Source organism: Zonotrichia leucophrys, chromosome 21 (genome assembly GCF_028769735.1).
Source record: "Zonotrichia leucophrys gambelii isolate GWCS_2022_RI chromosome 21, RI_Zleu_2.0, whole genome shotgun sequence".
NCBI classification, from domain to species: domain Eukaryota; kingdom Metazoa; phylum Chordata; class Aves; order Passeriformes; family Passerellidae; genus Zonotrichia; species Zonotrichia leucophrys.
This window is the reverse complement of record NC_088190.1, coordinates 4,978,190-5,000,778: the sequence shown is the minus strand read 5'-3', so window position 1 is coordinate 5,000,778 and position 22,589 is coordinate 4,978,190. Positions and strand designations below refer to the sequence as shown.

Below are 22,589 nucleotides of genomic sequence, written 5' to 3'. Positions count from 1 at the left end.
AGGCCTGGTACCTCTTTTCTCTTCCCATTCACTCCTTCCTCCCTGACTAACCTTGTGGGACAGGTTTGTTTCAGGAAAAGCCCCACAGTTTGCAGAACAACATCCGAACTTCCTTGGAAAAAAAGAAGAGGGGCTCAGGTTCACCTTGGGGAAGCAAAGGCAGCATGAGTGATGCAGGGCAGCAAGGTGAGTGGAGCATGGTGGCTCTGGCCACATTTGCATCCAGGGCCCAAGGATCCACTGGGGTACAAACTAAACCACTCTGAATAGCTGATGGGAATAATTCTCTCCAGAGCCTGCCCCACTGAGTCCTAGGTTGGTGCTGGGTGTGTGGTGTGACCGTGTTCACAGGGATCCGAGGATGAGGGAAGAGATGAGGATCTGACTCCATGTTTCAGAATGCTTGATTTATTATTTTATGACGTCTATTATATTAAAACTATACTAAAAGAATAGGAGAAAGGATTTCATCAGAAGGCTGGCTGAGAATAGAAAAAGAAGGAATGATAACAAAGGCTTGTGGCTCAGACTCTCTGTCTGAGCCAGCTGAACTGTGATTGGCCATTAATTACAAACAACCACATGAGACCAATCAAAGATCCACCTGTTGCATTCCACAGCAGCAGATAATCATTGTTTACATTTTGTTCCTGAGGCCTCTCAGCTTCTCAGGAGAAAAAATCCTAAGGAAAGGATTTTTCTTAAAAGATGCCTGTGACAATATGGGGCATCTTTAGAATCCCCCTTTCCCTGAACACCTGCTGCTCTCTAGGACATGGTCCTATAACCCAGGTGGCAGTATCATCTAGTGTCCTATCTCTCTGATCTGAGAACAGGGCTAGGAACTCCAAGCTTTACATCCCAGTCCTGTTCACAACCTTGTTGGCAGGTCACGAGGAGAGTAAATTCAGTTTGCAGGGGATTTTGAGGATAAAAGAGTTTTTGGGCCAGCTCCCAAGATGACATGAATCAATAAGCCATCAGGAATTACTGCAGCTCAGGATGTATTTGTGATAGCCTTTGAAAGATGTACTGTGCTGGGAGAAGGCAGAGGCTGAGCAGACAGCAAACCATAAGATCCCTCCTTTGTCTGCATCTGTAGGATTTGCTGGTTGAGAAGTGCCACCAAACCAAACCTCATGCCCTCTGTTTTCCTCAGAGCTCCAGGGGACTGTGTATATCTCCAAGTCCAGGAGCAAGGGAAGACCAGCTATCTACAGATTCTCACTCAACGCCAGTGTCCCTGCGCCCTGGCAGATGGTGTCACCAGGAGATGGGGAGGTGCCTTCATTCCAGGTAAGTCACTCCACGATGCTGCACCCCTCTAGCAAGAGGGCAGCACTCAGCAGGTGAGCACAAGAGCCTCCTCCTGTCTCTCCATGGGGTCCTGTGTAGCTTTGGGTGACCTTTTCAGAGCACTGCAGTAGGGTAGATAACACAGAAGGATCGTGCTTGGCATCATCCAGGATGATGGCTTGGAGTGCCACAAGACTTCACCTGTTGCTGTTGAGAGGTGACTGTCAGTGATGGGAGCAAAGCTGTGGGTGTCTGTAGGGCAGATGTCCCTGAGCCTGGGCAGAGCAGCCACCATTTAGCCTTGGTGTTTATACCATTTATACCATTTATACCACTGGGAATGAGGGTATTAAGGGGACTGTCACACACTGGCCATCACTGGGAAGGGGCAGGCTGGGGGCTGACTGTGCCTGCACTGCTCATTCCGTGTGGCTGTGCCAGTGCTCAGGGAGGAAGGGAGAGTGTGATGCTAATGTGCAAGAGGCTGCAACCCTGTGGAGTTAAGTGTCTGTTTTCATTAATCCATTGCTTAGGTGTATAGAGTGCCTTTCGGTAACTTCACCAGGAAGCTGACAGCTTGTGTGTCCACAGTAGGGCTGCTTAAGCAGATGAGCCCCAGGAAGTGGATGATGACCACCTTGTCCTGTGACACCAAGAGGGGCTGGAAGTTCGATTTCAGTTTCTACGTGGCCTCCAAGGAGCAGCAGCGCACACGGTAACCTTCCAAAAACCCTTCTGGACAAGGCAACAGAAACAGCACAGCTGAGAGGCTGAGCTGAGATGCCTGATGCTACTCCTGCCCTCAATCAGTGACATCCATGGCTCTAGAATTTGCCTTGCTGCATGTATGCCCCATCTCTGCAGTCACTTTGCAGGCCCATAGCATCATTAACGTGATGGTTGAGATCATTAACAAAAGGCTTGAGAGACTGTGAGTGAGCTTCTTTGAGTGGCAAAAAGATGTTCCTGGTCCGGTTCTTGCCCTTACCCACCTGAACTCTTGGGCTGAATGGGCAGCACAGAATATACAATGGTTATATATATAACCATTGAGAATGTCTGTTGCCATGCAATACTTTGGATGCTTCATCTTCCCTCCCTCTGTTCCCCCATAACAAACTCTCTTTGCTGCACAGGAAACTGTATTTTGCCCAGTCCCACAAGCCCCCTTACCACGGCCGAGTGTGTGTGGCACCCCCAGGCTGTCTGCTCAGCTCCAGCCCAGATGGACCCACCAAAGGCATCCTCTATGTCCCCAGTGAAAAAGGTGAGCTGGTGAGGCCCTGCTCAAACATGCCAAGATCCAGAGAATCGGACCTTTTCTTGCCATCTAATACAACTGTCATGGTTTGAGGCTGGCACAATATAATCTCCCTAGTGTCTGCTGTGAGATGTGACCAGAAATAGAGCAAAGCAGGCTCCAGTTAGGAATAAAGGAAAAAACTTTATTAATTTACAATATGATAAAAAAGGAACACACAGAATGAAAACCTTCCAAAAACATTCCTCCTCCTCCTCTCCCCAATTTCCAACACAACACAGTGAGACAAAGCCTTGGATTCTCAATCAAGCTACCACTCCTCAGATAATCAACTCTCAGTTCATCACCACTCTTCAGATAATCAACCCTTCCTTATCAAACCAGGATGCTAATTGTAGTTAGTGTTCTTGGTTGACAGAGTGACAAAACTCTTCTGTCTCCTTAAAGGAAAGAAGTCTAAAAGTTTCTCTCTTCGGTTAAGTGAAAAGACACCTCGTAGGACTCAGGAAACTTCACCTCAAACTTAGGATAGCTAATTAGGCAGAAGCTAAAAAGTCTGGCTTGGACAATAACTAGAAAAAGGAGTAAACAAAGAAACTATTGGTTTTTGTAAAGTGTTTTACCACAAGCAAGAAGATTTGGCACCTGGCTGTTGCGGTGTGATGTCGGTATTTGATTCCAATACCTGGCTCAGTTTTTCTGTTTGTTATTTTGCCTTTTATTAAACCTTTTTTGTTTCCAACACTGCAGCAGAAGCCATCCTGCTGATTATTGTGCCTCCATAGGTAGCTGAGCTGTTAGGTGTGTTATAGACCTCCTAGAGCTCATTAGACCTAGCTCGAAGTTACTATAACAACTAACCAACCTTTACTCTCTATTTGACAACAGCACCCAAAGCAAAGCTGTCAGCCACATCTGGATTTAACCCCTGCATGAACACAGGCTGTGGGAAGCCAGCAGTGAGGCCGCTGGTGGACACTGGAGCCATGGTGTTTGTGGTGTTTGGGATCAGAGGCGTGAACCGCACCAGGCGCCAGGACAACCACGTTCTTGGAGACATGGTACTCGTGGTGGTGTGCTTCTGTGCCCCAAAATACAAACAAAATACATTGAAGGGAGGAATGATGAACCTGACTCCATGTTCTCAGAAGGCTGATTTATTATTTTATGATACTATGTTATATTAAAGAATAGAGAAAGGATACTTACGCAATGCTAAAAAGATAATAATGAAAATTTGTGACTCTTTCCAGAGGCCCAACACAGCTTGGCCCTGGTTGGCCAATGAATAAAAACAACTCCCAGCAGAATCCAATGAAACAATCACCTGTGGGTAAACAATCTCCAAACACATTCCACATGTGAGCACAACACAGGAGAAGCAAATGAGATAAGAATTGTTTCCCTTTTCTCTGAGGCTTTCCTTTGCCCAGGATTTATCTCCTGGGAAGCTGAGATTTTTCCAGAGAACGTGAATGCCACACTCATGGTCTGGCATGCTGGGGGCTGGCAAGTGAGGGGCAGGCTCTCTGGATGGTGTTTAGTTAATACCCACAGCCCCCAGGGTGGTCCAGCAGTCTGGACAGATGGAAGGGCAGGGGTTGTAGCATTGGGATGAGCCAGTACAGTTCTGTTTAAGCAAATTGATAAAATAATGGAGATCAGGAAGTCCTTATTGAAAAAACACTTCAGACTTTTCAAAAAATCCCTCTGAGTGCAACATATAGCCTTCTAATTTTGAGTCTAAACCTGGCTTTCTTGAGGATTTTCGAAGCAAGCCCATCTTGAGCGCAGCATAAAATCTCACTACACAATCAAGACTGAGGGAACTGATATTTTTCTATAATATATATCTTGTTATGAAGTATTAACAAAAAATAAAAATCAGTTACTCTAGGGAAAGTCACTAAATGTGACAGCTTATCTGTGAGATCTCATACCTTGACACGTGACAGTCATTCCCTAGAAAAATTACGCTTAGCTTGGCTGCTGCACTTCAGCTTTCTGCTGTTCTTCCTGCTCTGTGGTTTGGGGGTGCTGTGCAGAGCCAGCCTTTTCCTGTTCCCTCTGCAGGGGCAGTGAGAAATGCAGGCAGAGGGGCAGGCAGGAAGCTGCAGTGCCAGTTGCTGTGTGCATGTCTCACGTGTGGTGCTCTTGTCATTGTGTCTCCTTGTGAAAGGGCAGTGTTATCTACGATGACAGCTTTGACCTCTTCAAAGAGATTGGCAACCTGTGCCGCCTCTGCAAAGCCATTGCCAGCAACTCTGAGCTGGTGAAGCCCGGAGGGGCTCAGTGCCTGCCCTCGGGTAGGTTAGACAACTCCTCTGCAGCCCTGCCTGTGCTTGCTTGGGGTCCTCAGCAGCAAACAGAAAGGGGGACTGCTTCTTGCTGTCTCCTTTTCTTCCCAAGGCAGCTTGACCCTTCTAGAACGTGTCATTGGTTGTGCTTTTTGGGACAGAAAGAAGGAAGGAAAGGTGGTCTCTTTAATGCCAAAGACACTGGGTTTATTCTTTGGGATTTAATCCAGAAAAATAAGAAAAGAATTGCATTTTTTCTTTCTAGTCATAGTCTCCTTTTCTTCCCAAGGCAGCTTGACCCTTCTAGAACGTGTCATTGGTTGTGCTTTTTGGGACAGAAATAAAGAAATAAAGAAAGATGGTCTCTTTAATGCCAAAGACACTGGGTATATTCTTTGGGAGTTAATCCAGAAAGATAAGAACAGAATTGCATTTATTCTTTCTAGTCATGGGTGTTGTTTGAGATACAATCTTTTAACTCAGTAAATATCCTCTCAGTAGCTCCTGAATAGCAATGATCTCACACCTGATCTCATTGCAGTGAGGTTACTCACTGTCCCTGTGGCTTGGCACACCTGACCAGTGACCAGTGACCATCTCTCCCAACTTCAGAGGTCACAAGCTTGTGGAGCTGAGCCTGGGAACTGTATGTTGGCTTCAGGCTAAAAGCCAATTTCATGCCTGGAGCAAATCCCTGCCAGGCCAGGCAGACAGCCCCTCAGCACCTGCTCTTTGTGCTGCTTCCTGACACCTGGGGACAAACAGCAGTGGCACTGTCCTGTCCCATGCTGGTGACAGTGTCCTTTCAAGCTACAGCAGCTGGGAGCTGTGATGCTGAGACCTCAAGGGTTTTGGCAAAGCAGAGTGGCAAGGGGAAGCAGCTGTGGACAAATGGGTCCTGTGATTCTCTTGGGGCTCCCATTTTGGGTTGTTGGTTGGGGTTTTTTTCATCTCTTTGCTCCAATGTGCTTCCTTTCCCCGTTCTGCCCTCCATCTCTTGCTCTTTCCCTCTCTCCAGGTTACAGCATCTCCTCCTTTCTGCAGATGTTGCACCCGGAGTGCAAGAATATCCCTGAGCCCAACCTGCTGCCAGGGCAGCTCTCTCATGGGGCAGTGGGGGTGAAGGATGGCAAGGTGCAGTGGATCTCCATGGCCTTTGAGTCGGTGAGCACATGGGAACATTGTCATTCTGCTGACAGCTTCATCTTGTGACTTCTGGGGCTTTAGCTCTGCTCTTTCTGCACTGGCCACCTCCATTTGCAGACATCGTTTAGTGTTTATTAGCATTTGTTGCAGGCAGATGCCTGCACTCACAAGTTGGTAGAAGTGGCTGCTCACACCACAATTAGCTCAGGCAAAACGCTGGTGGCAGATTTGCCCAAATGCCACTGCCTGGTGCTGCCACTTGAGCTGGTTGTTCTGCCCTTCCCCTTGCCATGCATTATATTAAAGAATACTATACTATACTAAAGAATACAGAAGGGATACTTACAGAATGCTAAAAAGATAATAATGAAAACTTGTGACTCTTTCCAGAGTCCACACACAGCCTGCCCAAAGAGCAGGCCATGAGTGATGTGTTTATCTTGTTGCAGACAACCTACAAGGGGAAATCATCCTTCCAGACATATGCTGACTATCTGAAGTGGGAGACATTCCTGCAGCAGCAGCTCCAGCTCTTCCCAGAGGGCTCTGCTCTCCGGCACGGATTCCAGACCTGTGAGCACTGGAAGCAGATTTTCATGGAGATTATAGGCAAGTGACTGCCGTGTTTCTCTCCCATGCTCTCTGACACATCCTCACAGCACACTCCATCCCATATGGTGGGCATGGGTTCTATCTGCAGTCTTTTGCCATTGCTGGGCAAACTCCTAAAGCCTGAACATGTATTGTCAAAATTAGGCAAAGCCCAAGGAAATAGGCAAGGGAAGGGACTCAGCCCTGCTGGTGTGAGATTCAAGAATCCAATCACTCTCGGAGTCTCTGGTCAGGATGACCCCAAGATATCTTAGAGAGTCTTTTTTCCCAGTCTGGCACCCAAAGAAGGAGTCAGGATTCTTCTGTTCTTGTTTTCAAGGCTGTTTATTTTTTGCTTATGTATTCCATTCTTTGACCTGCTCAGATCTGTCCAGCAGGTTGCTTTGTGGCACACTGACCACCCTTGGGGTGCTGTTGGCTTTTTATATTAAGAACTACATGTACTTTATTTACAATGATTTTCCACTACCTATCACCTATGTTAGTCTGTCTCTACTCTAAACCCATCCAAAAGTGCCACCATCCCAGCAGAAGATGGAGGACAAGAAGAAGAAGGAGAAAAACTGGACACACACAGATTCCTCCATCTTGCCTCCTGAACCCCCATTCTAAAAACCCTAAAATTATATTTTTTCACCTGGTGATAAATTCACTATTATTCTATTCAAACTCTTGTGGCTTGTAACTCCTTGCACAAAGTTGGTAATTGTTTCCATAGGTTAAAATGGAAGGCACAGGGGTCTTGGGCTCTGTGCCAAGGTCTCTGAGCCCCCTGTCAAGGGCTTGAGCCATCCAGGGCAGCCAGAGGGATGTCCTGGGTTCAGACAAATCACCTTCTTTCCACTTTCATTCTCCCCCTCCTGTCTTCCCCAGTGTGAGTCCCTGCCTGCCTTGTTGCCAGCAGGAACATGGTGCCTTTGCCATGGCAGCTGTCACCTTCCAGGATTCATATCAGCTGGCTGTTTCCTTCCAGGAGTGCAGAGTGCCCTGTACGGCCTTGTCCTCTCGCTGGTCATCTGTGTGGCTGCTGTGGCAGTGTTCACCACACACATCCTCCTCCTGCTGCCAGTGCTGCTCAGCATCCTAGGTAAAAACACCACTTCCAATGTGTCCGGCTTTGCTGGGAAGGATGAAAGTTTGACAAGAAAGTCTCACAGATATGTGTGCTTGGCAGAAAAGTTTTTGAATGTAGAATCTGAAGAAGGAAGAGAGATGGAAGCAAGTTTTAATAGAGAAGAAAAGAATTGCTGAGCCAGTCTTACTGGATAACCAAGGAGGCAAAGGGTGTGTTGGTTAGAAGGGGTTTTTATGGCTTAGAGCAAAAGATAAACCTACCCCAAACAAGATGATGTTTTTACCAAGCACAAAGATAGCACAGCCAAACAAGCCTGCCAGTGTGGCAAGTAGAAGAAAAGGTCTCAGAATTTCCCACTGCAAGAAAACTGAAAAACAACTTCTCCAGGTATGGCTTGTGCAGCAGCCCCAGAGTCCTTTATGTGACCATGTTCACAGAGGTCTGAGGATGAGGGAAGAGATGAGGATCTGACTCCATGTTTCAGAAGGCTTGATTTATTATTTTATGATATATATTATATTAAAACTATACTAAAAGAATAGAAGAAGGGATTTCATCAGAAGGCTGGATAAGAATAGAAAAAGAAAGAATGATAATAAAGGTTTGTGGCTTGGACTCTCTGTCCAAGCCAGCTGACTGTGATTGGCCATTAATTAGAAACAACCACATGAGACCAATCACAGATGCACCTGTTGCATTCCACAGCAGCAGATAACCATTGTTTACATTGTGTTCTTGAGGCCTCTCAGCTTCTCAGGAAGAAAAATCCTAAGGAAAGGATTTTTCATAAAAGATGTCTGTGACACCTTTACATTTGTCTAACAGCACCTTTCTCCCACAGGGGTTGTGTGCCTGGTGGTGACCATCATGTACTGGTGTGGCTGGGAGATGGGAGCTGTGGAAGCCATCTCCCTCTCCATCCTGGTGGGCTCCTCTGTTGATTACTGCGTGCACCTGGTGGAGGGATACCTGCTGGCAGGGGAGAACCTGCCTCTCCAGCAGGCTGAGGTGAGCTCTGTTCCTCCTACAGCCTGGCATTCCTTCCTCCTGTGCCTCCCTGGCACTCAGCTGTGATGCAGGACACACGACAGGCAAGGGTCAGAGTGTGGTGTGCAGCTATGGCCCCTCAGTTTAGGAAGGATGTTGAGATGCTTGAGCACATCCAGAGGAGGCAACGAGGCTGGAGAGGGGCTGGGAACACAAACCCTGTGAGGAACCACTGAGGGAGCTGGGGGTGCCCAGCCTGGAGAAAAGGAGGCTCAGAGGTGCCCTTATTGCTCTTCTGAAGGGAGGTTGTGGACAGGTGGGGTCGGTCTCTGACAGAACCAGAGGACACAGCCTCCAGCTTTGTCAGGGAAGGTACAGGTTGGATATTAGGAAGAAATTTTTCGCCCAAAGAATAATAAAGTACTGGAATGCTCTTCCCAGGGAGGTGGTAGAATCACCATCTCTGGAAGTGTTTAAATAAAGCCTGGACATGGCACTTGGTGCTATAGTCTAATTGAAGTGTTAGGGCATAGGTTGGACTCGATGATCTAAGAGGTCTCTTCCAACCTCATTATTCTGTGATTCTGTGATTGTAACCCTATGGCTCTTTGCATAGCACTGCACTAAATGTCTGAGCACAGACAGTCTGAGTACAGACTCAAGCAGCCTCTTTGTGCTGGACTGGCATTCTATCAGCTAAGCCACCTCTCCATGATCTTAGAAGTCCTTTCCAACCTCATTATTCTGTGATTCTGTGACTCTGACCCAATGGCTCTTTGCATAGCACTGCACTAAATGTCTGAGCTGCACTCAAACAGCCTCTTTGTCCCAGACTGGGATTCTGTCAGCTAAGCCACCCTCCCAAACCCTAAAATATCAATGAACCCCCTGTGCCTGTCACACTAACGCTGCTGTCCCTCCCCAGGACCCCACGGCGTGCCGGCAGTGGAGGACAATGGAAGCCGTGCGCCACGTTGGGGTGGCCATCGTCTCCAGCGCCACCACCACGCTGATTGCCACCGTCCCGCTGTTCTTCTGCATCATTGCCCCCTTTGCCAAGTTTGGGAAGATCGTGGCCCTCAACACGGCAGTGTCCATCCTGTACACGCTGACTGTGAGCACGGCCCTGTTGAGCACCATGGCGCCCGGCACCTTCACGCGCAGCAGCACCTCCTGCCTCAAGGCTCTGCTGGCCGTGCTCCTGGCTGGCCTGCTGGCTCTCTGCATCTGCCTTGCCCTGCTCAAGAGTGGGTTTAAGATCCCCCTCCCCAACGGGACAGCCCTCTAGACCTGATGGGACAGCCCTGTGTGACCCAATGGGACGGCCCTCTAGACGCCAGGCCGAGAGAGCCGCGTCGCTCTTTTCGTTTTTTCTTTTCTTTTTAAAGAATATTTTTTGTAAGGAAAACAAAGAGGAAAAAAAAAAGAGTCCCTTTTTTCATGAAGTTTTTCAATTGCAGATGCACTTTATTTTCTAATGAGTTTTGCTCGAAACTTGTATTTATTTTAGGTAGTGATGGATGGGTAGTGATGGATGGAAAGTGAGGGCTGCCCAGGGAATGCCTCAGCCCATGAATAGGAGAGGAGGAGCTTTCCTTCTCTCAGTTTTCTTTCTGCTTTCTTTTTTTCTTTTCTTTTAATTTATTTTTATCAAACAGGGCTTTCTGGACCCACAAGGCTAAAATGGGGGAATTTGGGAAGGTCATCTGATCCTTTCAAAAACCCTTCCCTCTGTCTTTCCCCTCCCTTGTCCAGGGTCAGAACTGTAAGGATGACTCTTGGGTGATGTCCTGCTCCCACACCAAGCCTGTGCCTCCTTACTTGAGCCTCCAAGAGCAGCAGTGAGCTGTTGGACAGGCCTGGGGACAGCATTATCTGGATACTTTGCCAGGCCCTGTACCCATGCCAGACCAGCAGTGAACTTGCTGCACTTTTGAGTGTCACTTTGGGATCCAAACCAGAGCTGTTGGGTGGCACCACCTGCAGTGGCCCTGCTGTCATGGTTCAGAGAGGGTGCTGGGACACAAAGCATTCCCCTTCCTTCTGGGGGAATTTGGGATCTCATGTGTCTGCCAGCAGCCACCAGGAAGCAGATGGTGCCCTCAGCAGCCTGCCCTCCTCTCCCTCATCCCACTAGTGAGGTCAAGGCAGTTTCAATGCCCAGTTTCCCCATGTTGCCTCTCCTGGTGGAGAGAAAAGAGACCCCAGGGGTCCCTGCAAAGCTCTTTGCTCACAGCTCTTGGCTGAGGACAAGGCAGAGCCCATTCCTGGTGGTGTGCACAGCATCCTCTGTGGCAGCTCACAGAAACCCTCCTCAGTGGAGACCCACGGGCACCAGAGCTGCAGCTGCTGTCTGCTCTGAGCAGATGGTTGGTATTAAACTAAAATGAAATCACAAACTGCTGCCATTAACAAGTGCATTTTAAGCATCACTGCTTCTCTCGTATTTTTAAAATTGAAATAGCTAAGTGTGCATTAATGCACAGCACATCTGATCCTTGGCAGGAGGGGAGGGTCAGGCCCACTGGGAGATGCATTAGCCATTACTTACAAGGGTGCCTGCAGAATAATGTGGCCAGGAAGCAGCCTAACTCAATTTCTTTGCAGATTTCATGTCTGGTGGCTTTGTGTTCTCTTTTTAAGATGAAACTTCCAGGAAGTCCAACCCCATTGCCAGCCAGTTTGTGGGGCCTGCACTGCTGAGAGACTGAGCTGCTTCTCCGTGGCTCAGGGCATCCCTGCTTTGATCCCTGCCAGTCTTACACATTGTCATCCCTGTGAAACTGGGTCAAATACTTGTTTCTAAAGTAGGTTCCCCAAGCTGAAGAGAGGAGTTCTTATTGTTTCCAGGCAGACTCCAGAGTAATCCTGCTACAGGCAGTGAGGGTAGTGAGAATGTGAGTAGAGCAGAATGTGAGTGGCCTGGTTTCTCCTTGCTATCCCATGGAGCTTCTGAGTTATCCCTTTCTGCAAAGTGTGAAATGTTTTCTTGGCACCTACCTCTAATCTGCACCAGCTCCTTCATAATGAACCCTGTGCCCATGAGTAAATGGTTCTGTATTGTATTACCCCGACAAAGGCAGGAATGATGAACCTGACTCCATCTTCTCAGAAGGCTAACTTATTATTTTATGATACTATATTATATTAAAGAATACTAAACTAAACTATACTAAAGAATACAGAAAGGATACTTACAGAATGCTAAAAATATAATAATGAAAATTCGTGACTCTTTCCAGAGTCCCAACACAGCTTGGCACCAACTGGCCAAAGAGTGAAAACAACTCCCAGCAGAATCCAATGGAACAATCACCTGTGGGTAAACAATCTCCAGACACATTCCACATGTGAGCACAACACAGGAGAAGCAAATGAGATAAGAATTGTTTTCCTTTTCTCTGAGGCTTCTAAGCTTCCCAGGAGAAAAATCCTGGGTAAAAGGATTCTTTCAGAGAATGTGAATGCCACAGTTCTGGAAAGGATTTTTGACTATCCTCAGACTGTGCTGCTCTGATGGATGCTGTGCACAGTTTAGCCCCATCCTTGCTCTGCAAGCCCTGCTGTTCCCTATGTCTGTGCTCCAGATTTAACCCCAGATTTAAATCTGCGTTCCAGATTTAGCCCTGAGCTCTCCTAAGAGGCAGTGACTGGAGAGGGCAGGAGTGTTTGTGATATCCATAGAGCCCCATGGAGCTGTGTGGCTGTGCAGGTGCTGCAGGGGCAGCAAGGTGTCCCTAGCACTGTGGCCAAGGATTCTCTGGATTGTGGCTTGACTTGAACTTAGCAAACACCTCAAACCTCTTTTGGATGATTTAAGCTGATGGATGTTTCCAGGTCAGCAGACAAGAGAGTAAGAGAGTGACTCCTCTTAGAGGAAGTTCTTCCTTCTATAAGTATGAAGAAACCTTTAAAGGCCTTTAAGAAAAAGCACAGATCTGCTTTGAATCCTGTGAAGTTGAAAGCCTGTGTAAGCCCCTGGTATCCTTTGTCTGTTCTCACTATAAAGAGGCTCCATAAACACCCACCTGCAGTGGTAATCTGGACATGCCATGCTGGGAACATCCATTCAGCCACTGTGGGGAAGCAAAGATTAATTTTAAAATAGAGGAAAACCTTGTGTGTTTCTTGGGTCTGCTCTGGCAGCGTCTCTGATCTGCAGGCAAAAATAACAAAGAGTTCTTGGCGCCTGACAGGGTCCATCCTGTATTCTGAAGCAGGTAGGGAAAAGGACAAGCTCTCATTGTCTCTCCTCCTCTCCAGCACAGCTCCCTCTGTGCAGAGGGACTGGAGGGCTCTAGCAGGAACAGGGCATCACCTTGGGTTTGGTTGCCCAAAATGATACTGGGAATGCAATGGCTAGATTAAATCAGAAGGAACAGGGGAGACACAGATAAGTGCAAATGATTCACAAAGGCATGCTGAGGAGATTGTGCCCCTCCAGGAGGGAAACTGAGGCAAAGAGAGGAGCAGGAACTTACACCAGATGTAGCAGGATGGCAGAAGAGCCTTAGAGGATCCCAGGTGATTTACACTGCAAAGACTCACTGAATGTTGTAACCTGAGACCCTGATTAAACACAGCCATGACATTTAAGATCTAACTAGACATTGCCCCATCACTGCTTCACCCTGCACAGCTCTGTGCTCAGCGTGGCTGGTGCTTTCTCCTCATGCACTGGAGTGACAGAGACTTAAAATTGGAGCCCAGCCTTCTGCAAAACACTTACAACATCCTGATCTCCCCAGGCATACGTGGAGACAGCATGTGAGTGGCAGATGTAGACATGTCCATGTAGGCAGTGTCAACTTTGTGGTTACAGAATACTCATAAATTATGGAGGTAAGAAAAGGGATGGCTTCATCTGAGCAATGTGGAGGCAGAGCTGACAGCCCTGCTGGGAATTGGTGCTCCAAGGCAGATGCTCACAGCAATAAAAGGCAATGTTTCACCTATTTGATGCTGTTCCAGGAGCAGATGTTCACCTTAAAAGATTCCTCCCACATCTTTGCCTATCTTCTTTCCCTGATGACTCCTCTGTCTCACAGACCATCTCCTGAGCCCTGTTGTCTTGCTAAACAAGCTTCAGCCTTCACCATGGTTCATGCCTAAGGTGCTCACAGAGTCTGGACTGAAAGTGGCTGGAAAAGTCTTGAGAGTTTCCTTAGGCAGAGGAAGCCAGGGAGTTAAACAGCTTCTCACAGAGCTTCCAGCCTGTCCTTCTGGAAGGTTATAAAGGCTTTTTGTTTAACCCCATGACACAAATATATCCTCCCACACTGTCCAGCAAGGAAGCTGTGCAGACTGATTTGCTGCCAGGCAGGACAAATTCAGTGTCTTGGTTACTTCTTCCAACATCACTCCTCACCCCTGACAGCGTGTAAGCCATAGTTTACAGATATTTCAGAGGCTTCTGCTAAGTATATATCCCTGGGATAGTACCCAGAGCTGGACATCTTTCAATGCCTGTCTCCATCCTGAGGTTTTGGCTTTTTCTTCTCTGCTCCTCCTTTGGGCAGTTGCTGAAGGGGGCAGTGACCATGGCTGGAGGCAGAGCAACAAGCAGGTTTGGAGGAAAAGAAAGGTTTGGAGGCAGAAGCAGAACAAATGGGAGGGAGAATGGTTCAAAATGGGAGGAAAGATGGTTCAAAGTACAAGGGGGAAGAGGCATAAACACCCCATGGACAGCGGGAGGGAGGGCGCTGCCATTCCACCATGTTGTGTGCAGACCTTAGAGTGTCAGTGCCCAGAGTGATGTAGCACAATTCCTGATGTATGCGTGTCACTTTTGTAAGTTGTCTCCTACCCTCACTATTTTCAGTGTTCCCTGATTTTTTGGAGACTGTTGTAAATAAAAAGATTTTGACATTCGCACGTTTGGGTCCCTCACTCATCACCACATCACTGTTCATGCTGACAGCCAGAGCGCACTGACAGCATCTGTGTTGTGCCAGGAATGCAGAGGGGATGAGGCCACAGAACCAGTTCCTAAAGTGCAGAGGATTTTCTGCTCCTGCTGCTGAAGTGGGGCCTCTTGAAGCCAAATTATCACATCCAGGAGAGCTTGGAAAAGGCAGTGCAGGAACCCACACAGGTCTGCAAGAGGGCTGACCAGAACAAGAGCTTTAGCCATGGTTTGTGGAAGATTTTCACTCCTCCATTCCATGCTGTGTATGAAGATTGCCCTGAGCTGACTCCACGAGGATGGGGCTCACCTGCAGCGCCGCATTTCCCACAGCACACAGTGTCTGCCATGAACTTCTGGTGCAGGTTTTGTCCCTCTGTGCTGTGCTGCAGCACCAAAGGCTTGTCCTGCACCTCCCAGGAGCCCACTGAGCTGATGCTGCAGTGGAAGAGCCCCTCAATCCCTCATCTGGGAGTGCTCACACTTGTGATGGTGCTCACAGGGGTCTGAGGATGAGGGAAGAGATGAGGCTCTGACTCCATGTTTCAGAAGGCTTGATTTATTATTTTATTATATATATATTATACTAAAACTATACTAAAAGAATAGAATAAAGGATTTCATCAGAAGGCTAGCTAAGAATAGAAAAAGAAACAATGATAACAAAGGCTTGTGGCTCGGACAGAGACTCTGAGCTGGACTGTGATTGGCCATTAATTAAAAACAACCCCATGAGACCAATCACAGATGCACCTGTTGGTAAGCAACTTCTAAACCACATTTCAAGCAATCAGATAATTATTGTTTACATTTCTTTTCTGAGGCTTTTCAGCTTCTCAGGAGAAAAATCCTGGTGAAGGGATTTTTCATAAAATATCATAATAACAGTTTACTTCACTAATTGTGAAATGATTCCCACAGCTCTAGGTGTGTTACACCCTAGAGTTACCAATTCTAGTGTTACACTGGAATTCCCCACTCACCCAGAGGACAAGCTCATTGCAGGTGATGGTGGCACCATTGTGTGCCCTGTATCACTGTGAAGGTGCTGGCAGTTCTCCTCCATGAGGAACAGCAGCTTCTCATTTTTCCAGCAATCCCCAAAAGCCAGCAGTGTGCCTTTCTCAGGCTCCTTCACAGCAATGCAATTACCATTGCATGGAAACCACGGCTGCCCATGCTTTAACAGCATTGCAAATTACACTCATAAATTCAGAGCGCAGCTAATTGTTGTTTTATGGAGTAGATGTTCTTTTGGGAAAAAAAAAATCTGTAAACACTCTGATGCCCTGCTGAGCAGAGGGCTATTTATCTTGGGTGAGGAATGGCCTTCCAGAGCAAGGTAAGATTTTCAAGGGCACTCACATTCCCCTGATATGCTTCTGGGCAAGTGTGATGTGCAAAAGGTGGTTCTTCTTTTAAATGCGGGATTTCACCTGCTGATAGAGTAATGTGCCTTGTGATTACAGTGTGATTGCTTTTCCTGGAGACTCATCTGGCCTGGCTGAGATCAGGGCTCCCCTGTGCCACCCACTGCCCTTGTGGAGGGGAAGGGTGCAGCTGGTTTGAAGGATTGCACTCCAAGTGGAAGTGACTGGCAGGGGACAGAGGTGCCCAGATCATTCTGCAGGGGTGCTGGGAAGCATGAAAGTTTGACAAGAAAGTCTCACAGATATTTCTGCTTAGCAGAAAGATTTTTAAATGTAGAGTCTGAAAAAGGAATAGAGATGGAAGCAAGTTTTGATAGAGAAGAAAAGAATTGCTGAGCCAGTCTCACTGGATAACCAAGGAGGCAAAGGGTGTGTTAGTTAGAAGGGGTTTTTATGGCTTAGAGCAAAGGATAAACCCACCTCAAACAAGGAGATGTTTTCACCAAGCAAGACAATAGCACAGGCAAACAAGTCAGCAAATGTTGCAAGCAGAAAAAAGTTCTCAGAATTTTCCACTGCAAGAAAACTGAAAAACAACTTCTAGCTCAAACTGTAATGTACTAACTTTAGTGATTGGAGAACAGTAACATGAATATGGTAATTATAGTAGTTATGATGGGCTATAGGTAAAAGTTAAGGTATAGATTGGTTCTACTGTATGAAGATGCTCAGCAAAGAAAAGTCTATAATGCATTGTAACCAAATAAAAAGTATATAATGCATTGTAACCAAAACCAAAGGGTCTCCAGGCCTGCCTGCAGCTGGAGCTGACAGCTGTGGGCACAGCTCTGTCACCCATAGGCTGCTGTAATATCTTGGATACAATAAACTGCATTTTGGAGAGCCCCTGGAGTCCCACATCCCTCATTTCAGTTCTTACACAGGGGAACTGAGATGCTGGGCATGCTCTGCTTTGTTTACCAGGATACTGCTGGGTGGCATTTGTCACCATTAGGAGGTGTCATGAGAAGGTTTCTGCTCCTCATCTCTCATGAGCCTGTCCTGAAGATTGATGGGGAGCCAGAAATGAGCTGCTCTGGAGACTTGGCCCAGAGCGCTGATCTTCAGTGGCCTCATCCTGCACATGGGCAAATCTGTGGTGAAGCAGCTCCCCCATTTGCTTGGGAGATGTTCCCGCTGCTGGAATTACCCTGGTGAGGTTTCAGCTCCTTACGTGCAGACCCTAACACTTGTGGGTCAGCCAAAACCAGTTCCTGTGGTGACAGTCCCACTCTCTGCTCTGTCACAATACAACACAAAATGAACACTCAAACACTGAGATGTCCATGGCAAAGAATGGATAAAAAAAAGCACATTTATTTCCCAACCTCGATATTTATAGAATTCCAAAAGTGACCATGAATTGGAGGATGAAATTGCCACCTCTCCAACCACGCTGGTCAAACCAGCAGCCCATCAGTTCTCTCCTCCTCCAGAAAGGAATGCAAAACAATCATTATTTACATGAAAACTGCGTGAAAAACTCCATTACCAATATGTAAACATCAGAAGGTTCAGAAGAACTTTAGAAGAGCAGGGTGACGCTGCTCCCCTGTCCTGCCAGTGCCTGCTCTGCATGCAAATGTAGCCTTTTAAAAAGGCAAATTGCTGAGCCCTTCTCTCTATTCCTAATTGGATCTTCTATACTCAACCGTCTTCATCTGTGGAAATGTGAGTTCTCAGCCCTTTTTCCTTATGATAGTTTACTGCATTTTAATTTTGGTTTCAGTGTGTACTGACTTGGCAGGATGTACAATTTGCCAGGAGGCAGAGAGTGGGAGGCTTTATAAATAAAAACCCTGCATCTGTTCCATCTCTCTTCACACCCAGGGGCTGATTTTTGTTGCACCAGGCCAAACCTGGAAAGCTTTTCACTAAAATTTGGGGTAGCAACAGCGAGGTGTGGGTGTAGCAGAGGTGAAAATGAGTGCATGTAAATTGTCAAGGCTGTAGATCTTGGGGCTCTAAGGAGCCAATGTTTTGTGTATTTTAATAACTGTTTTCTGCTGAATGTGCAGAGTGTAAACCTGCAATATAATAGGTGGAAAGGTTATTTGTGGTACATCTTGATGCACTGGAATGGGCTTTGCTTTGCTCCAGGAGGCTGTAAGGTGACTTTGGAAGATGATGTGCTAATGCAGAATTCAGCAAATAACAGCTTTTTAAAGGTTATTTGGTAAGATATCTCTAAAAATAGCACTTTCACTGGTTAGACCTATTTAAGGGGATGTCCTTACACTGCACTGGAGCACTGTAATTACAAGTAATAACTGTGCTTTGAGCCTTGCAAATGCTCTTTATAATCAAAATGCTTTTGTCCTTTCCTTGCAGTACTGAAGTGGAGCATGTAAGGACAGGGAAGTTTTTCCTTCCAGCGCATGCAGGCAGCACTGGGAGCTGTGCTGAAAATGCAATTTTTGCCCAAATCCAGCTCCAGAAAAGGACTTGGATGCTGAGAGGAGCTTTGGTGTACCTGCCAAGGCTGGCATATGTCTGGTGCTGCAGTGAGTGTTGCTGTACAGCTGCTCTCAGATCTGATACCGCGCCAAGAGGGAATCAGACTCCGAGCACATAATCTGCTTTATCAGGCTCTATCACCAGGGGGATTCCTATTGTAGCACCACTTGTTTAAAGGGGAGAAGTGAGCACAAGCATTTCAAATGCAAGGGTTGAGCCAGGATTTCATGTAAACAATGTGCCTTTTCCCTTCAGCTTGTTTGGAGTGCCCACTCTGCTGGCAGCCCTGGAAGAGCTTGTGAAAAATGCAGATTTTATGATTGGCTTTTCAGAAATATTATGAATAAAATAAATAAACGAAATAAAATAAATAAATGAAATAAAATTAATATTATATGTATTATGTTATAAAGTGATGCTGTATTAATTTTCTTAAGTAGTGTGTTGAATATAGTTTTAGGTTTATGCTATGTAAGGTTTTTTTTAAAGAAAGGACTCGCACAGAGATAGCAGCCACAGGACACCTGAATCTTTCAGAGAAAATGAATTTATTGCTCTCTTATCAGAAGAAACAAACTTGGTGGGAGTACTTCATTCCTCTTTTAAAAAAAGTATCTCACATAGCATAATTTCTATTTTAACATTATGTTATAACCTAAAACTGTATTTAACACACTACTTAAAAATTAACACAGCATAACTTTCTAACATAACACATATAATATTCATTTTAATATTTGTGAAAAGCCAATCATGAAATAGGCATTTTTCACAAGAAAACAAAGAAATGAACTCACTGCATCAAGTCCTTCCCCAGGCTGCAAGGTTTTGGCTGAGAAAGGAGAGGTTGGCCCTGTATCCTTGGGGGAATCATGGAGTTTTTAGAATTTTTAGGGAACAGGGTGGCCAGCAGCAGATTGGGGAAGGAATCTTGGCTCACCAATGAATTTTGCTCAGAATGACAGCTGGGATCTGTGACAGCTCAAAAGACCAAGCTCAGAACTGCAGGTCAAGAAACAGCAGCTGACATTACCATGGAAGCCCTGATAACATAATCCTCTAATAATTCCCACATAATACCAGCAGCCGAGGGAAGGGGAGAGCTTGGAAACCTGGATTTGCATTTGGTGTGCATTGACAAGAGAGAGGACAGCGTGTGCCAGGGGCTGGGGCACAGAAATGTGAAGGTCTCAGCGCAGGAGGTGGCTTTGATAGGGATGCATACCTCAATGATTTTTTAATTACTGCTGGGTTTAACTTCTTTTCCAGAGGGAGCAGTGGGATTTGTGCTCCTGAACACTGCAAATGCCTGCTGGGAGAGGAGGAATTCTCTTGGAAGCTGGGGATTCCACACTTGAAGGCCTTGGGATGAGAGGGCTGTGTGCTCAGGCATTGCAGCTTTTCAGAAGTGGGGACTTGTTGGGGTCTCTAGCTGGTCACAGTGACCCTGAGAAAACTTATAAAGTCTTTTTTCCCAGCCTGGCACTTGAAGAAGGAGTCAGGGCTCTTCATTTCTCAGTCTCAAGGTTATTCTTTGTATCTTATCTATAAAAAGTTTTCTCCTGCCCTGCCAAGGTCTGTCCAGCAGGACAATTCCAGGCACTCTGCCTGCCCCCAGGGTGGTGTTATGTCTTTATACTAAAAACTACAATATTTACAATTACTTTCCAATACCTATCACCTATGTTAGACAGTGAGCTTCTACTCTAAACCAATCTGTAAGTGCCAACATCACAGCAGAAGATGGAGGCCAAGAAGAAGGAGAAAGGCTGGACATGTCCAGATTCCTCCATCTTGCCCCCTGAACCCCCATTCTAAAAACCCCAAAATCTACTTTTCCCCCGTGATAACTTCACTGTCATTCTACTTAATTTGTCATGGCTTGTTGATCTTCATACAAGGTTGGTAATTTGCTCCATGGGTCATAATCAAACCCACAGGGGCATTATGGGCTCTGTGCCAGGGTATCTGAGCCCCCTGGCAGGGTCTTGGCCATCCTGGACAGGCAGAGGGATGTTCTGGGTCCTGACAGGGAGTTTGTGCAGAGCACTGAAAATAATGCAAAAAATGTGTAGCTTGGCTCTTACTGGATGTGCTGTTCCTCTGCCCTCACTTAAGAAAATATTGCCCTCCAAATTCAATCCTGTAGCCCATTATTCATGAGGTCATTACTCTTTAATTTAATCACCAAATGTCAGCTGAATCCCATTTATTCTGCCAGCCCGCTAGAGATTTACCTATTTATTTTACATTTCAAATGAATTGCTCGTTATTTTGTCATTCTGGGATTTTATTCTGTAATTTATTTCGTGAGCCCTGACAAGTTGAAAATGAACCCTGGTTCTCCCTTGTCTTGCATATTAATCGTCAGGTCCACGGCTCAAATGTTTGCTTACAGGACCAAGGGACCTGACCCTATATCCAGGGAGGGAGGGGAGCCAGGCTTTGTAACCCCATAGATGCTGCTGGTGATTTAGCTGTGACAAGAAGGAAATGCTTTTTCTCTTTCCTCCTTACCACACTTCTTGGGTTAATGTCAAAGGACAAGTTATCCTGTGCAGCTTGCCCCTGAAATACATCAGAGCAAATCAGAGGTGTGTGGGTGTGTGGTTGAAGTCCTTACAGAAAGCTGTAAAAATAAATGTTGGAGAGAAAACAAAATTTGGGGTTATTAAAAATACCAATCCTCTTTTAATGAGGTTAGGGTGAAATGGTCCTCAGTGAGGGATAGTCCTTACAGCAGCTATTTCTAGCTGCAGATTTTGTTCTTTGCTCTTGTTTTTGGCTGTTGTAGGTGCTGGAGAAGACAGAGCAGTGCTCTGCTCCAGCCTGGTCCTGTGGTGTCCCTTCTGGTCTGGTTTTCTCTAATAGATCCAGGGATTCTGTCCAGAATTGAGCTCAGAAATCAGCTCCTTGCAGACACGTTGTGCTTGTGTGTTTGACATATATATACCAGGATTGCTGTGTGCAATCTGAGCCCCATCCAGCCTTTTCACTTTCCTTTTGCAGAATGCACAATATAATGGAAAACTGATTTCTGTCAAGTTGTGCCTGTGTGTTTGACACATATATCATGGTATATAACATGATTCCTGTGTGCAACTCAGCCCCATCCAGCCTTTTCATTTTCCTTTCGCAGAATGGACAATATCATAGAAAACTGATTTTCTGTCAGGATTAGTTCTTTATCTGCCAATGGAGTGATCTGTGCTTTTTTCCAGTTGCCCTCTAAGCTGCTGGGACCTATGTGCCCTGCATTTCACCCTTGTTATTATCCAGCTCTTCTGTGCTGGAGAGGAGACTTTTTAAGGAAATTCACACAAGGCCAGACACTGGCAAGCACCAGAAAGAGCAGGAGGAGGAATTTGGAGGGTATGAAGGGACACTTCAATCTTCAGGCTCATTTCTTGGTGGGATATAAACTGAGCACCATTTCAGCTCGATTTGAGCAAATAGCTGGAAAAAAAAAGGGAAAATCCTTATTTTATGCTTTCCCTGTCGCTGACACAAATCCCAAGCACCTCATTGATTTTCTGCTTTGCCCAGCCTGAGATCAGCAGTGTGACATTGCTCCTGTTTGCTGGGCTGAGTTTGTTGTGAGAGCTGTATGATGTAAAAATCTATTTGATTCTTCTTCTGAAATCTTCTTGGACACAGCATTTTCCCACCCTATCAGCCTGGGCAATCAAGGGCATGTTTTGGAAGTCAGAATTTACAGGACTGGAAGAAGATTTCTTGCATCTGCCTCACTGTCTTGGTGAAGTAAGTCAGTAATTCTGTATTGTATCTGCTGAGAAATGTCTCAAAGAAGGAAGGAATGATGAACCTGACTCCATGTTCTCAGAAGGCTAAAATATTCTATTCTATTCTATTCTATTCTATTCTATTCTATTCTATTCTATTCTATTCTATTCTATTCTATTCTATTCTATTCTATTCTACTACAGAATACAGAAAGGATACTTACAGAATGCTAAAAATATAATAATGAAAAACTTGTGACTCTTTCCAGAGCCCCAACACAGCTTGGCCCTGATTGGCCAAAGAGTGAAAACAACTCCCAGCAGAATCCAATGAAACAATCACCTGTGGGTAAACAATCTCCAAACACATTCCACATGTG

At 46.1% G+C, this 22,589-nt stretch overlaps 1 protein-coding gene across 2 annotated transcripts in view; it reads left to right on the top strand.

Annotated features, from left to right (window-relative positions):
- Positions 1–14,545, top strand: part of DISP3 (dispatched RND transporter family member 3) — a 43,695-nt gene extending 29,150 nt beyond the window's left edge. The window contains exons 11-21 of one of the 2 annotated variants that reach the window (XM_064730564.1): positions 64–186; positions 1,160–1,296; positions 1,830–2,011; positions 2,433–2,563; positions 3,446–3,618; positions 4,737–4,863; positions 5,873–6,018; positions 6,450–6,609; positions 7,586–7,699; positions 8,529–8,695; positions 9,600–14,545. In XM_064730564.1, coding sequence (XP_064586634.1) covers positions 64–186; positions 1,160–1,296; positions 1,830–2,011; positions 2,433–2,563; positions 3,446–3,618; positions 4,737–4,863; positions 5,873–6,018; positions 6,450–6,609; positions 7,586–7,699; positions 8,529–8,695; positions 9,600–9,962 — 1,823 coding nt within the window. In that variant the 3' untranslated portion in view covers positions 9,963–14,545. The remainder of the gene's footprint in view (positions 1–63; positions 187–1,159; positions 1,297–1,829; positions 2,012–2,432; positions 2,564–3,445; positions 3,619–4,736; positions 4,864–5,872; positions 6,019–6,449; positions 6,610–7,585; positions 7,700–8,528; positions 8,696–9,599) is intronic. The other variant, XM_064730563.1, reaches the window with a different exon arrangement.
- The last annotated feature ends 8,044 nt before the right edge of the window (positions 14,546–22,589 follow it).